At 35.6% G+C, this 17,149-nt stretch overlaps 2 protein-coding genes across 3 annotated transcripts in view; one reads left to right on the top strand and one right to left on the bottom strand.

The window, feature by feature from the left end:
* Positions 1 to 210: 210 nt before the first annotated feature.
* Positions 211 to 810, top strand: LOC136033327 (eukaryotic translation initiation factor 4E1-like). The gene has a single exon (XM_065714120.1). The coding sequence runs from the start codon at positions 211 to 213 to the stop codon at positions 808 to 810; it is 600 nt and encodes a 199-aa protein (XP_065570192.1).
* Positions 811 to 10,021: 9,211 nt separating this feature from the next.
* The window catches only part of LOC136032667 (vacuolar protein sorting-associated protein 26B-like), a 65,700-nt gene continuing 58,572 nt past the window's right edge, over positions 10,022 to 17,149 (bottom strand). For both annotated transcript variants that reach the window (XM_065712954.1, XM_065712955.1), the window contains exon 7: positions 10,022 to 11,519. In XM_065712954.1, coding sequence (XP_065569026.1) covers positions 11,244 to 11,519 — 276 coding nt within the window. In that variant the 3' untranslated portion in view covers positions 10,022 to 11,243. The remainder of the gene's footprint in view (positions 11,520 to 17,149) is intronic.

The following is a 17,149-nucleotide window of genomic DNA, read 5'->3' as shown; positions in this document are numbered from 1 at the left end:
CATGACGTCACTGATATAAAAAACATGCGAAGGGTAAAACCTTTGTTTATCTGCAAACATTTTGTGCAATAAGAAAAGGCAAGGTGCAAATTTATTTAAGGGAAGCCTTACTTTCACCAATTATTATGGATATCCTCTATCTCAAATATTTGCGTTATCAAAACTAAATGCCTCTTTAACATATTGACATATCAGAACTACTAAAATAGAATGCAGACTGAGGGTCTCATGATACAAAACATGAATAATACTAGTAGTGAAAGCGGCGAAGGTCTTGAGGGACCACATCTTCCGACGAGCGACGAGCTAAAACAGTGGACGTTTTATATGCGTGATGCCACTGGTCAAAGAGGTAACTGGGACAAGACTCTCCAGGAAATTCATTCATTTGATACTGTCAAAGGCTTTTGGGAGCTTCTATATCATATGGCAAAACCTAGTCAAATTAAACAAAATCCTAGGACTAAAGAAGCCAAAAACATAAGTATTTTCAGAAAGGGCATATCCCCTAGATGGGAAGATCCAGCCAACAGCAATGGAGGCCGGTTTGAAATGAACATCAGTGCAGACAAATTGGGCAGTAGTTTGGAAATTGATAAACTTTGGGAAGACTTAATATTGCTTATGATTGGAGAAAATTTTGGCGAGCTGAATGAGAAAATTCACGGTGTTGATTTAGCTATACGTAGGAGGGAATACAGACTTTCCTTATGGGTAGGGGAGTGTGATGAACAGGCAAAGAGTTTGATGATTGAAAAAATAAAAAGCATCAGTGATGTTGAAATCAGATTTGAAAACCATACATGGTGAAACCCAACAAAACAGCCGAGAGAAAATACAAAAGCTAATGTCTATAACTGGTATAAATTCTAACGGACAGAAATTAGCTTAAAAAAATTTGATTTTACACACTTTGAAATTTACACAATTGCCAAGTGTGATTGTCACTATTATTGCAATTGCTTATGTGTAATTATAGTGGGAGGCCCAGCCCTCCACTTCAGAGGGGCCAGGAAAACCCTTGGCTATTTCCAGCAGCTACTGATTTTTTTATCTTTATTTGGAGTTTTGAACCAATTGTTAATGTGGAACATGCATAATGAGGTCATTTGTTACCACATTAGAAAATAGGGAGGACTCCATTATAAATACATAGTATACATTCGGACATATTCAGTCACTTTCACTTCACTATCATAAAATGAAAGTAGCAAGTAATCAACGGAATCAACTGAACATAAGGAATTAAAATATAGTAATTTAATACAACGCACAATAGCTCAGTTTGGTCGTCAGGACATTCAGTCTAATTGACTAAACGGGATCGACTGAGTTTCAGGCAGTAATCTAGTACTAAGCACAACAACTCAGTTCAGTTATCAGCATATTCAGTCCAATCAACAGAACGGTATCAATTGAATTCCAGATAAAAATTTAATACAAAGCACTACAAGTCAGTTTAGTCGTCAGCCCATTCAGCCCAATCAACTAAACGGAATCAACGGAAGTTCAGATAGTATTTAAATGCAAATCACAACAACTCAGTTTAGTCATAAGCACATTCAGTTCAATCAACTGAATGGGATCAACCGAATTTCTGATAGTAATTAAATACAACGCACAACAACTCAGTTTAGACGTAAGCACCTTCCATTTCCATCAACAGAGCCAACTTAACATCAACAAAACACGCAAACATGATAAAATAAAGAGCAGCACAGGATAAGACAGTTCAAACAAATCAATATGAAGCATGCTGAGCGCAATTACAAAAGACAGCAACTGAAAGCCCCAGCAATGCATTAAAGTCAACTCAGAACAGGAAAATTAAGGACAGCTTGATTCTATATGGCTACCCTTCTGATGATTAGAGCATGAGTCGAGATGTTCAAATCGGGACTATGTCTGAAATTTGTCCCTAGGGCATTGAAATTTAATGGCGAAACAATCGGAATGTGTTGCGCCTCAGAAAAAGTTAAGCTTCCTCAACTGGCTGCACCACCAGAGCCATTGAATGCTTTACTTACTGGAAATACGTCTGAATCGAAGTGTTTTTTATCACACATCAGGAAATATAACTCATTTTTCCAAATGACGTCCTTTGGTGCCTGAATCAAAGATCAAGGTTATTTTATGCCTACTATCAAAGTAAAAGGACAAATTTACCATAGAAGAGGCTCTCTTCTACCAGTCTCAGGTGAGCATCACAAATTTTTGCAACTGCACTTCATCAGTTATGGCAATGCTGAATTGAATGCATGCTGCGGAATTTCTCCCGGCGTTGAAAGGACTATCGTTTTCCAATTGCAACATCTTTTCCACAATAATAATAATTTAGTCCGTCTGTTCAAAACAAATGGGCCCCACAAATAACCCCCCAATTCAGATGGACCCCTGCAGACGAAATGAATGCTTGCCTGAAAATTTCTAATTTATGGGCACACGTAAAGACATTAAAATTAACTACAAATATGCGTGTTTGATTGCAAAACGATGACTCTGGTCAAACTTTTTCAGATCAATTGCTGGCAATTGGAAACGGAAAGCTCCCAGAAGACTCAATTTGAGGACGTATACAACCGCCTGCTGAATTCTGTAATTTAGTGACGTCCAAAAATGAATTGGTTGAAAAACTATTTCCGAATATTCTAACCAATTATAATAATCATAAATGGCTAAGTGAACGAGCGATCCTGGCAGCCAAGAATAAAAAACGTCCACGAAATCAACAATATTGTTTTGACCAAGATCCGAGACCAGGCAGTCCTTTACAAGTCAGTTGACACATTTCTGGAACCAAATGAAGCGGTTAATTATCCATCTGAATTTTTAAATTCCCTGGAAATCCCAGGGTTTCCACCATACGTACTACAACTAAAATTAGGCGTACCAATAATATTGTTACGAAATATCAACCCACCAAAGCTTTGCAATGGCACGCGACTTGCCGTAAAAAAAAAAAAACAATGGAAAACGTAATAGAGTCAACAACTTGATAGGGCCTTTTGAGGGTGAGGCTGTTCTTATTCCTCGCATTCCCACAATTCCAACGGATCTGCCTTTTCAATTTAAAAGATGGCGATTCCCAATTCGATTAGCATTTGTAATCACCATCAACAAAGCTCAAGGGCAATCATTAGAAAATTTGGTATAGATCTTAATGTAGATTGTTTTACCCATGGACAATTTTACGTAGCGTGTTCGAGGGTTGGTAAACCTGACAATCTATTTATATGCACAGACAATGGGACAGCGAAGAATGTTGTATATTCGCAAGTTTTAAGCAGTTAATTTGTATTGTATATGAATATCTATTTATCTATCTATCTATATAAAAATAATTTGTATATATATATATATATATATATATATATATATATATATATATATCTATATATATATAAAAATAAGTTGTTTGTCTGTCTGTCGACTGACGTCATGTTTGTGTGTCGACTGACGTCATGTTTGTGGACTGACGTCATTATAAGGATTGAGCTGTATGTCGTCATGAAGTTGTTTGTCGTCTGACGTCATGTTTGTCGACTAACGAAACTACAGACCGGGACACAAATGACGTGTTATGTCTGTTATAACGTAATAGAGGCAACAATCTTGACAGGGCCTTTTGAGGGTGAGGCTTTTCTTATTCCACGCATTCTCATGATTCCAATGGATCTGCCTTTTCAACCTAAAAGATTGCAATTCCCAATTTGAGTAGCATATTTATTTTTCAGTCCAGAACCACTAAAGCTATTATGTAAATATCAAAAATATTTATGTTGTCTGAGCAATAATTTTTAGTTTTTATTTCAAAATAGAAAATTACCTGACAATTTTAGAATTATATCTATCTATATATATAAAAATAAGTTGTCTGTCTGTGGATCAGGTGACGTCATGTTTCTGTGTCGACTGGCGTCATGAAGTTAGTTGTCGTCATTTTTGCTATGACGGTGGACACAAATGACGACGGGGACACAGGGAATATAAATGACGACCCGGACACAGGGACACAACTACAACGGGGACGCCGGGGGGCACAGGGGGATATATAAATGACGACGGCAACAAAGGAAATGGTCGATTAGCAATCACCATCAACAAAGCTCAAGGGCAATCAATAGAATCATGAGGTATAGATCTGAATACGGATTGTTTTCCCATGGACCATTATGCGTTGCATGTTCAAGAGTCGGTAAACCTGACAATATATTTATATGCACAGACGATGGGACAGCAAAGAATGTTGTATATTCGCAAGTTTTACGTAGTTAAAAACATATATATAAATATATATATATACTAGCTGTTGGGGTGGCGCTTCGCGCCACCCAAACACCTAGTTGGTGGGGGCGCCTCGCGCCCCCCCCCAAGCCCCCCCGCGCGCGTAAGTCGTTACGCGCCATATTAGTTACGCGCCATTGTAGTTGTGTCCCTATGTCCCACCTGTGAATATAGATAGATATATATATATATATATATATATATATATATATATATATATATATATATATATATATATATATATATATGTTTTTAACTACGTAAAACTTGCGAATATACAACATTCTTTGCTGTCCCATTGTCTGTGCATATAAATAGATTGTCAGGTTTACCGACTCTTGAACATGCAACATATAATGGTCCATGGGAAAACAATCCGTATTCAGATCTATACCTCATGATTCTAATGATTGCCCTTGAGCTTTGTTGATGGTGATTGCTAATCGACCATTCCCTGAGTCGCCATCGTCATTTATATATCCCCCTGTGCACCCCGGCGTCCCCTTTGTAGTTATGTCCCTGTGTCCCGGTCGTCATTTATATTCCCTGTGTCCCGGTCGTCATTTGTGTCCCGGTGTTCCAGTCTGTGATTTCTCTTTGAGTGTCCCGGGCGTCATTTATATTCCTTGTGTCCCGGTCGTCATTTATATCCCCCTGTGCCCCCCGGCGTCCCCATTGTAGTTGTGTCCCTGTGTCCCGGTCGTCATTTATATTCCCTGTGTCCCGGTCATCATTTGTATCCCGGTGTCCCGGTCTGTATATACATTCGTTTTTTAGTTTTGTTTTTCTCCTTTATTTTTTTCCTTTTTTTTCTTTTTTAGTTTATTTAGATTTTTAGATTTTTTAGTTTTTTTATTAGTTTTTAGTTTTTTTGTAGTTTTACCATTTTTTTAGTTTTTTTAGTTTTTTTTTTTACTTATGTCCTGGTCGTCATTTATACTCCCTGTGTCCCGGTCGTCATTTGTGTCTTGGTGCTTTGTTGATTGCTAATTTGTATTATATTTATATTTATATTTTTTATATTTATTAATATTTTTTTAGTTTTCTTTTTCTCTTATTTTTCAGTTTTTTCCTTTTTTTTAGTTTTTTCTTTTTTAGTTTTTAGTTTTTTTTTGTTTTTTACCTTTTTTTAGTTTTTTTAGTTTTTTAGTTTTTTTATTAGTTTTTAGTTTTTTTTTAGTTTTTGCCTTTTTTTAGTTTTTTCAGTTTTTTTAGTTTTTCGTTTTTTACCTTTTTTTAGTTTTTTTTAGTTTTTTAGCTTTTTTAGTTTTTTTTCTTTTTAGTTTTTTTTGTAGTTTTTACCTTTTTTAGTTTTTTTTCTTCTTTTGTATTAGTGTGAAATAATTCAGACGTCATATGCGGACAAACACGACGTCACTCGACAGACAGACAGACAGACATAACCCACAAACAACTTATTTTTATATATATTTATTCATATTTTTTTAGTTTTCTTTTTCTCTTTTATTTTTCAGTTTTTTCCTTTTTTTTAGTTTTTTTCTTTTTTAGTTTTTTTTAGTTTTTTACCTTTTTTTAGTTTTTTTTAGTTTTTTTAGTTTTTTAGCTTTTTTAGTTTTTTTATTAGTTTTTTTTTTTTTTGTAGTTTTTGCCTTTTTTTTATTTTTTTCAGTTTTTTTTTAGTTATTAGATTTTTACCTTTTTTTAGTTTTTTTTTAGTTTTTTAGCTTTTTTAGTTTTTTTTTCTTTGTAGTTTTTTTTTGTAGTTTTTACCTTTTTTAGTTTTTTTCTTCTTTTGTATTAGTGTGAAATAATTCAGACGTCATATGCGAACAAACATGACGTCACCTGATCCACAGATCCACACACAGACAACTTATTTTTATATATATAGATATAGATACAGTTTCTTCTTTAGTTTTTTTTCTTTTTTAGTTTCTTCTTTTTATTGATTTGTTTTCTTCAATTTCTCAATGTTCATTCTAACATTGACACTTGGAAAAATCTTTACGTGCCAAGCATGCTAAAGCTCCAACAATTTAAATTAAACATCAAAATTTGGGGTATCTGTTTTAAGGTTTTCGAATTACTTTAATCTATTTTCAAAATATATTGAAATATTTGTGCAATTCCCAGTTTTTTTTTTAGTTTTTTCTTTTTTTAGTTTTTTAGCTTTTTTAGTTTTTTTTTTAGTTTTTTATCTTTTTTATTTTTTTACGTTTTTTCTTTTTAGGTTTTTTCTTTTTTTAATTTTTAATTTTTTTTTTAGTTTTTTTTTAGTTTTTTACCATTTTTCTTTTTCGAATTACTTTAATCTATTGTCAAAATATTTCGAAATATTTATGCAATTTCCAGTTTTTGCATTCTAGTTTGTTTTCTTTTATATATATAGAAGATATAATCTGGCGTAACGGACAGACAACTTATTTTTATATATATAGAAGATATATATATATATATATATATATATATATATATATATATATATATATATATATATATATCCGATGAAGATGCTCAAAGAGTCTATGCCAAAAAACTTGCTGCTGATAGAGAAAGTCAGAAAAGAAAGCGTGCCGAGGAATCAAAAGAACAGCAAGGAAACAGGCTTGAGGCTAAAGAACGCAAAACCGCGCAGTTAGATGAAGATCCACCTGGACAGCGAGAGTCAAAACATATCAAAACTGAAAATGATAGCGATGATGATTGGGTTTGGGATCTTGACTTGGAATTCTACAGAAACTCCCACGTGCAATATTTCCAAATCATCTGGGATGGGTAAAGTATTGCAGCAATGCAAACTTATTATTTGGGATGAGTGCACAATGGCACAAAAAAAATCGCTCGAGGCTCTGGATCAATGCTTGAAAGATTTGCGAGGGAAGTCGAAACCCTTTGGCAGCACATTAATATTGCTTGCGGGAGATTTCAGGCAAACATTATATATAATACCTAGATCAACTCCTGCAGACGAAATGAATGCTTGCCTGAAAAATTCTAATTTATGGGCACACGTAAAAACATTAAAATTAACTACAAATATGCGTGTCCAATTGCAAAACAATGACTCTGGTCAAACATTTTCAGATCAATTGCTGGCAATTGGAAACGGAAAGCTCCCAGTAGACTCAATTTCAGGACGTATACAACTACCTGCTGATTTCTGTAATTTAGTGACGTCCAAAAATGAATTGATTGAAAATGTATTTCCGAATATTCTAAACAATTATAAAAATAATAAATGGCTAAGTGAAAGAGCGATTCTTGCACCCAAAAATATAGACGTCCACGAAATCAACAATATTGTTTTGACCAAGATCCGAGACAAGGCAGTCCTTTACAAGTCAGTCGACACAGTTTTGGAACCAAATGAAGCGGTTAATTATCAATCTGAATTTTTAAATTCCATGGATCTTTCAGGGTTTCCACCACACGTGCTACAACTAACAATAGGCGTACCAATAATACTTTTGAGAAATATCAAGCCACCAAAGCTTTGCAATGGCTCGCGACTTGCCGTAAAAAAAAAAAAACAATGGAAAACCTAATAGAGGCCACAATCTTGAAAGGGCCTTTTGAGGGTGAGGTTGTTCTTATTCCTCGCATTCCCATGATTCCAACGGATCTGCCTTTTCAATTTAAAAGTTTGCAATTCCCAATTCGATTAGCATTTGCAATCACCATTAACAAAGCTCAAGGTCAATCATTGGAAAAATGTGGTATAGATCTTAATACTGATTGTTTTTCCCATGGACAATTGTACGTTGCATGTTCGAGGGTCGGTAAACCTGACAATCTATTTATATGCAGCGACAATTGGACAGCGAAGAATGTTGTATATTCGCAAGTTTTACGCAGTTAATTTGTATTGTATCTATCTATCTATCTATCTATATAAAAACGAGTTGTGTGTATGCATGTTTGTTTGTTTGTAAAAAGAGCGTTTGCATATGACGTCATTATTAGTACATAAGGCTTTGTATATGCACAGACAATGGGAAAGCCAAGAATGTTGTATATTCGCAAGTTTTACGTAGTTTGAAACACATATATAAATCTATCTATATTCACAGGTGGGACACAACTACAATGGCGCGTAACTAATATGGCGCGTAACGACTTACGCGCGCGGGGGGGCTTGGGGGGGCGCGAAGCGCCCCACCAACTAGGTGTTGGGGTGGCGCGAAGCGCCACCCCAACAGCTAGTATATACATATATATATATATATATATATATATATATATATATATATATATATATATATATATATATATATATATATATAGGCATAATTAAATATCCGATTTGCCACAAGTCTTTGGACGAGGTTTTTAGACTTTTAAGAGTAACTTTTTAAGAATCTACTTTTGAAAGAGTTAACAGAGAAACTTTTAAGAGTAACTTCCTCAGGAAGATCGTTCCAGATCGAATTACAACGTTGGATGTCTTTTCATTTATATATTTAAGCCAACAAATTTGGATAATAATACACCCATTAACCAATGATGAGTGTCCACTTGGCTCAAACTTCTTACAAAGTATGATCAAATTTTTAAATATAACATGTTATTTTTTCTATTGCTTCAAGTATTTACGTCACCCCTGCCACCGAACCCAAATCTTATAAATCTAACTGGCGTGAATATGCCTGGGGAGCCCTGTCAATGGTTTTAACCGTAACGAAACATTTATGAATTTTGTCAGACAGAATAAGGTTTGAAACCTTAGCATCTTGTTGATGTCACCAATTACATTCTATGGTGAACGTAACTTGCCGGTTTCTCTTTTCACCCTTCAACTTAATTATTATCTACAGGCCTGTTCAGAGTAATTCCCTGAGTGAGACGTTTTCCCTATATGTTAAAACAATAAAAATGGATTTAAATTCCTTATTCAATACATCTCTAACAACATTCACCAGTTTATATCAATCGACCTTTACACTAAAAGGTTTAAAAAGATATATTTTTAGGGTAACAAAAATAAACCAAATTTTCGTTTTATTTCCCGTATATCTTGAAATTTATTAAAATAAGCAACGAAACTGTATGGGAAACAGCAGAATCAAAACAAAATATAATAAATATATAATCTAAGTTTACTTGAATAAAGAGAAGGCCGAACAATTTAAATGATAACACAAATCATAATGACTGAAAAAACCTACAAAAAAGTACAGGTCACAGATAATTCACACTAGTAACAGTGACAGCTTCTATACCTTGAGATATTTCGTTTTCGGCTGAGCGGTTTTTTCAGAAGAACCGAAAAATTTTACTTTCAATCAAGCAAACCAGCTGGACTCTAAATCGGGATGTTGCTTGGCCATTTTTCTTAATGAAAATTTAACCCTTTTCTCTCAGAGCTAAGCTTAAACACTCAAATTCTTTTGTATATCCATCGAATCCTATCTATTCCTCAATATCTGCAAATGGCCAAGAGGGCGAGGGCTTACGGAACTTATTTTCGTCTTTTCTGTTTTGAAAATAATTTCGGCGATCAATAGTGTTTAGTAACACGACACTTACTTCTTTTCTTCAATGCTAGAAAAAGCTAAATGGGGAGTAAAGGCTGCTATAGAAACTTAATTCTTAATACATTTGTGTTAGATGTCAATCTGCCAATCTGTCAATCTAAGATTGACAGATCTGTCAATCAATCTGTCAATCAATTGAATCTGTCAATCTAAGATTGACAGATCTGTCAATCAATCTGTCAATCAATTGACACAATCTGTCAAGTCAATCTAAGTTTCAATAATCTGGGGTTTAGTCTAGCTTGCTTCATACAAATCTTTATATTTCTCTTCTGCAACTATAACAAAAGAAATTTAGACACAAATATGGACTTAACTTCACTTACAGAAGTATGGTTTTATTAAAATACAGCATTCATGAAGGAAGGGAATTTTCATTTTTAATATAGTAAATATTTTAAGAAGCAGAATACTCAGCTCGCTAGCTAATTAAAATGATACTTCTCAAACTGGGTGTTACAACACCAAAGTATAGGTATGCACGAGGGCGTTGGGAAGGGGGCGACTCTTGAGGCACACTGCACATTCTCTACAAATCTTTCTGCATATATCCTACATTGGCAATATTAAATAATTTGCTCGTCTCACTCCTAGCAACATATTCTTGTATATATGCCTGCCACCGTGTGATGCACAACAATTGCTGTATGTATTGTTACAAGAGAAAATTATAGTTTTTAGTCAAAACTTCCAATTTCACTAGGTATATGCTACCCTCTTCACTGCAAAATATCATTCTAGAATATTCCTGAAATTATATCCCAGAAGGCACTTTTTAAGCATCATGCCAGAGCCTCTCCCCCGCGCAAAACAAGGAAATTCGCTTCAAAGATATCAGCCCGCATTCTGATTTTTCAAAGAAAATGCTTTCTAATAACTCATCCTCTGTAAACCATTGTTTACAAATATGTCTTTTGGAATTAGCAGTTCCAAAACATGTAGCATAACCCAGGCTTGTGAGCTTCATTTTAGGGAGGATCAATGGTAATATGGCCTAACTGAGGTTAAACAAAATCATCAAATTGAAACAAAATGAAAATAATTACAATAAATTAGGCCAAATAGGGAATTCTCAGCAGTCAGCCATTTCTAGAAAATTCTTATCTCCCCTTCCCCCTCCCCGTTCCTACCTTGAAAAAAAATCGAAATGCCTTCTCTGTCTAAGCCTTTTTCCTTGATTGAGAATTAAGAGTCAAATTGGAAGCTGAACATATTCAGGAACAGCGTAAAAAAAAAAAAAAAAAAAAAAAAAAACAGCTACCATGGTCCTTAAAACGCATGTTTCCCTAGAAAGAAAAGAGCAAAGCACCTAGCATTCGTTCTTCAAAAAATACACTGAAGTGGCACAATTTTTGACAAATCTAACAAAAAGACGCACATTTCATCAAGTGCCAAACAAACTACGAAATTAACACGTAGAAAAAGGATTTGGAAACCGCAAGCTATCACAAACAACCCTCAGTGTTATTCCTCAGCAACTGGGCTGGTTTCTACGGTCACTCTCGGGTCTTCAGAGGTTGGATTGATTTCTCCAGTGCTTAACTTACTCATCAGGTCTGTTGTTTCGTTAGTACTATCTTGTCGGGTGAAAGCATGGGGTCGGCCGTCTGGAGATTTCAACTCTGGCGTAGATGGCGTGGCGGCAGTCGATTGGAGGCTGTGGACATTGTTACTAACTGTAGAGGAGGAATGGCTGATAGGCTTTCTGATGCGATCTCCCTTTCGCCAAAGAATAATTTCCTGCAAGAAGATTACTTATCATTTGTCCTTATATACATAAAATGCACTTAAGGAGTACAAAAATACAGGAAAAAAAATGGAAACAATAAACAATAAAAAAATCACAAAGAACGAACAACATCTCAGCTACTTAAGCAACACAATTAAGCTAAACAATTAAGCTTAAAGTCGACAATAGTTTCTCGACGCTTGTAGAACCTATCCACAAGGTGGTACATTTTTGAGGAAATTGTGAAAAAATCGACAAATAACCGGGACATGCGGTGCAAAAAAAAAGTGTTGTAAAGTCTAAAGATAACGAGTGTTTTAGTATTTTTAACATTTGATCCAAACTAAAGACCTAAATAGTTCAGAGACGACACTGCAGAAACAGTTTCTGGGCTAACATTGATGGTAACGGGATGTTGTTGAGACAAACTGTAGACGAGAAGCTCAGTTTTAGAGGAGGTGACTTGAAGCCCAATCTCATTAAGATCAGAGCAAACTGTATGAACTGTATTTTAGAGAACCTGGAGATCATCTACAAATAGAAGGATATCGTCTGCGTAACAGAGGTGGCAATCAATATGGTGCTCAATTAGAAAATGAGGAACATTTGAACATTTTTAGTAACGATTCTGATGGCATTATTGAAAAGAGCTGGAGATCATCTACAAATAGAAGGATATCGTCTGCGTAACAGAGGTGGCAATCAATATGGTGCTCAATTAGAAAAGGAGGAACATTTGAACATTTTTAGTAACGATTCTGATGGCATTATTGAAAAGAGCTGGAGATCATCTACAAATAGAAGGATATCGTCTGCGTAACAGAGGTGGCAATCAATATGGTACTCAATTAGAAAATGAGGAACATTTGAACATTTTTAGTAACGATTCTGATGGCATTATTGAAAAGAGCTGGAGATCATCTACAAATAGAAAGATATCGTCTGCGTAACAGAGGTGGCTGTCATCAATATGGTGCTCAATTAGAAAAGGAGGAACATTTGAACATTTTTAATAACGATTCTGATGGCATTATTGAAAAGAGCTGGAGATCATCTACAAATAGAAGGATATCGTCTGCGTAACAGAGGTGGCAATCAATATGGTGCTCAATTAGAAAATGAGGAACATTTGAACATTTTTAGTAACGATTCTGATGGCATTATTGAAAAGAGCTGGACTAAGCACAGGGCCTTGTTTCACACCTTTCCAAACAGTGATGGATTGGCTTAGCTGGCTACCTAGCCGCACCCGTATAGACGCATTAACCATACCAATTCCATAAGAGACAGCAGAGAAAAGGTTTTTTCCACTTCCCAATAGAGAAAAAAATAGCATGTGAATGGGTAATGGAACCGAACGCCTTTGAAATGTCGATTGCTTACATATACAGGTTCTTTTTCAGTATCCTATAGCGGTAAAAAAAAAAAAAGTTGCGTGTGCGTTTTGCATACCCAAGCCTTCGCGAAATCCAAACTGGTTGTCCCCATGGTTACGCTATGTGTTTATTTCTTGGAAGATCAGCTTTTCAAAAAGCTTACCAATTGTGGATCAAATAGTAATTGGTCTGTACGATTCACAAACCTTTGGGTTTTTACCCTTCTTTAAGACACATGTAACAAGACCTTCCAAAAGAGCAGCTGGAATATATTGCTGAGAAATACAAGCCGCCACCCCATCTAAGTTGCTAAGTTGATGCTAAGTTGGGACCCCATCATATCCTGAGGCTTTACCAGGTTTCATTAGACGAATTTGGGTTTGGACAGCTGAAGCTGTAACAATGACAAAGTTCCATCGGTGGTCAAATTTGACATATGGTGGAGGGCATTTTTATGCCCTCCACCATATGTCAATGTCTTTCCCAGAAAAGCCACATAGATAGGGCTAAGTTGCGAAGAGGAACTTGATATCAACCTTCAAACTCTCCTCCAACGCTGCTGGATATTGTTTTTATCTCACGTATTGCCGTTCGAACTTATCCATTTTTCCAAAGGCGGAGAGCTTTTCAGAACTCCCTTTTGGTTGACTTAACAATTGAAAAAATAACACCCGAGGGTGGACGGTCACAGTCGGCCCAAATCCGAAACCATAACTTATGACGGTGCTTGGTATCTTGCATATCATCATCTTATTTCCAACCATGTTTCTGTGTCCCTATTTTGAACCTTGTCGAAGGTACAGATATAGAAGAGGTTACCTTAAGATCACCCGTCAACTTACCTAGAAAGCTATCAAAATCCAGTGGGTTCCCTTTCAATGAAGTAGACAAAGGGTGGAAAGGGATTTTAATTTTCATTAGCGAAGAATGAAGCGTGAACCAAAAGACGATACATCCATGTAATCCCATGATACTTTTGTAAACCAACAGGGTCTTTTGCGTTTCTTTTGCGAAGGGGACATATAAATGTTTGAATTAAAGGTGTAGATGGTTGCTTATGGGTAGGTGTAGATGATGTAGATGGGTAGATGGGTCTTATGGTGTAGATGGGATGTCAGCTGAAGCGGTAATAGTGGTAGATTGAAGTTCTGGAAGATCAGACGGGACAAAATCGAGGCTTGCGGTTGACCCAGAGTTATGAACATAAGAGAAAGATTTTAGATTTAAGAAGGACAGACATGCCCAGCAGAAGTGACGACAGATACATTTGTATAAGCGGCAGTGAAGGGTCATACAGATTCATGTTGAAATCACTACAGATGACAAGCCACCTGTTGGTAGCCTGAATTTTATGGATAATCTTTGATAGTGACGCACAAGCTGATGCAAACTACTTATCAGAAGTATGGGTACGGTAATTAGTCGGCACAACATATGCATGCATATGCATATGCATTGTTGCATACGCAACATATGCATTGTTGTGCATTATGCATATGCATAATTGCACAACAATACAGAACACTCTAGCTCAATAGCAATATAAATGCCACTTGGATCTAACAAAGAAGCGGCAAACTTTTTATTTATCGCAATAGCTAAACCACCCAGGTCTTCCAGTTTTAATATTTGCTTGCCTGGGGATAAGGTGAACGCTCGAGCAATGACACATTACTTTCACTTAAAAGGTTTTTTCATGGGCACCATTTATATTCTGATAAAACACTGACATAAATTCTTTACGCCCTAGAGCTGTAACATAGTTTCTTAAGTTAAGCTGTTACTTCTGTGGGTTTTTCCACAGTTTGCACATTTTACGTCTTCTAACCGCGGACAATTCGAGCCTTTTCTTGATGTCATGCCGTCACCACAGGTTCGATACAGCCACCCTGGCCAAAATACAGGTTTCTTAAATTTGTGGATATGTCAATCTACCCGTTTTAAGAAGAAAGAAAACTATGTAGTTGGTTTTGAGGTTGGGTCCCAGCATGGCTACGCGACAGGATTGAATATATTGGTTCTCATTATCACTTATTTTGTAACCACAGACAATGTGTGCCTCTTCTTGATGTCATGGCGTCACCATAGGTTCGATACAACCACCATGGAAAAAATACAAATTCTTCATTAAAGTTGTGACCTTTTTAGATCGTTTTATTGGCCAGAAATGTAAATATGCCAGTTAAGAAAAAATTTTGTAGCCGATTTTGAGGCAGGACCCCGGCACTCGGCATTGTCCTACTCTTTCCTCGGGAGAATGGAGGGCTCCCCAAGGAACACATAGAACGTTGAAGGGTCCAAATGACTTGTAATAAACAATCGCATTGCCATTACAATTCCTTTATCAAACGTATACACAGTTTTGTTGAAAATGAAATTATTGAATAACCCAGTTATAGTACGCTGGATGAATGTGTGCCTCTTGATCTGATGATTACGGGTTCAATCCTGCCTGTGGTTGGGATAAATTGTTCTTTAATTTCTTCTTTACATGTTTTCTGATCAGCTGCTCTTTTAGTGTTGACTGTACGTTTCTTCGTATCAACTTTTCAAACCCAATAATCGTTTTGAAAAGCAGCTAAGCGAGGGTCTAAGTTTTCGTTTTTTCTTCTTTTTTTATTGTTTTTGAATTTTTGTAATCATTTATTAGGTATAGGTTGTTCATGTTCATTTGTCCTCTAGCATTACGAAACTACTTAAAACGCCTTTTGTAAATATATCAATTACACTTGGTATTTTATATTGGTCCGTGTTTCTTTTAAGTGTCTATGGACGGCGAGCCGTCCTGGCCGAGTTGGCTGGTGCGCTGGATTCGGGATCCTTTGTCTGAGAGGACGCGGGTTCGAATCCCAGCGTACCCAATTCTGCAGTTGGGACGGGGGTCAGTGGCGTGACTCTGTAAGCTTAGCCAGAGTCAACCCAGATCTAAATGGGTACCTGGAGAAATCTGGGGAAGGTAAACAGGAAGGGTGTGCGAAAGCACAGGATGGCTGGCCCCCATCCCCCCATTGCACTTCCTGGCTGAAGGGCCAAGAAACGGAGATGCAGCACCGCCGGTAGGGACTGTAAAGTCTAATGCCGTATCCTTTACCTTTACCTTTACCATGTTTCTTTGTAATGTTTCATTCGTCATAGATGTAATTCAGGTAATTCAATTTCATTAAGTTCATTTTGTTAAAAACTAAAACTGTAAGCTTACTGGTTAGGTGGATTTAACATTATAGAAAATAAAACTTCTTTTGGAATGTTCAGGTATTTCTCTTGTTTCAATTAAAAATTTTCATTTTTAATGAAAAACCACAAATATTTTAGCAGCTTACATATATCTTGTCAATTATTTGTTTCTTGTGTAATTTTGCCTCCATCATAGACACTTAAAACAATACAACCATTACTGAAAACCACTACTTTGGTTTTCTTTTTTAAGATTTTTGAATTGTTGTTATCCCTTGTTAAAATATATACAAACATTTTTACTCTTTACGCAATTTGATGTAATTTCATACTGTTTATTTTCAAAATATTTGACTATCAACAACGACATTGCTATTTAACGTTATCAAAACATTAAAATTATTGATTAGGCATAGTAAATACTTTTGTAGCTTACATAATATGTCTAGCTATTCTGAACTAAACTTAAATAAATTTTCAACTTTTTTCATGTCTTAAAAAGACACTGCTAATGGTTATAAGCAAAGAAATTCGGTAATGATGTTCTTCTATTTTAAAAAGGGATTACAGCAATTTCAAAACCTTAAAAAGAAAACCTTTTTGATCACAACCAGCTATATAATGTCAGTAGGAAGGCTCAAAAAAGGAAAACTTGCAATTATTACAAATGATGATTTTCCATTTTAACAAGGGATTACAATATTTCAAAAACCTTAAAAAAGAAAATCAAAATTTTGAAGCTTAGCACATATCGTTGTTAGAAATTGGACTAGCTTTAATAATCAAGAATCTTTGACCAGACTTTACTATGAAAAGACATTAAGTTGCTTAAAGAGCAAAAAACTGGTAATTGCAAAAATATTTGTATATATTTTAACAAGGGATTATAACAATACAAAAACCTTAAAAAAGAAAACCAAAAGTTTGAAGCTCAGTAGAAATCGTTGATAGAAATTAGGCTTGCTTCAATAATCCTCATTGCAAAAAGGAGAAAATATAAATGAACTAGAACATGCCAAACAAAATGAAAGGGCAAACCTAAAAAAGCGAAAGGCACGCGAAATTCTTATGCTGTTTTTTTTTCTTGGTGG

Source organism: Artemia franciscana, chromosome 11 (assembly GCF_032884065.1).
Source record: "Artemia franciscana chromosome 11, ASM3288406v1, whole genome shotgun sequence".
Taxonomy (NCBI): Eukaryota; Metazoa; Arthropoda; class Branchiopoda; order Anostraca; family Artemiidae; genus Artemia; species Artemia franciscana.
Note: the sequence above shows the minus strand (reverse complement) of the source record. Positions and strands in the feature narration are given on the sequence as shown.

What these genes read in the sequence shown, in the direction of transcription:
- LOC136033327 (XM_065714120.1), top strand. Translation starts at nt 211, where the DNA reads ATGCAGACTGAGGGTCTCATGATACAAAACATGAATAATACTAGTAGT.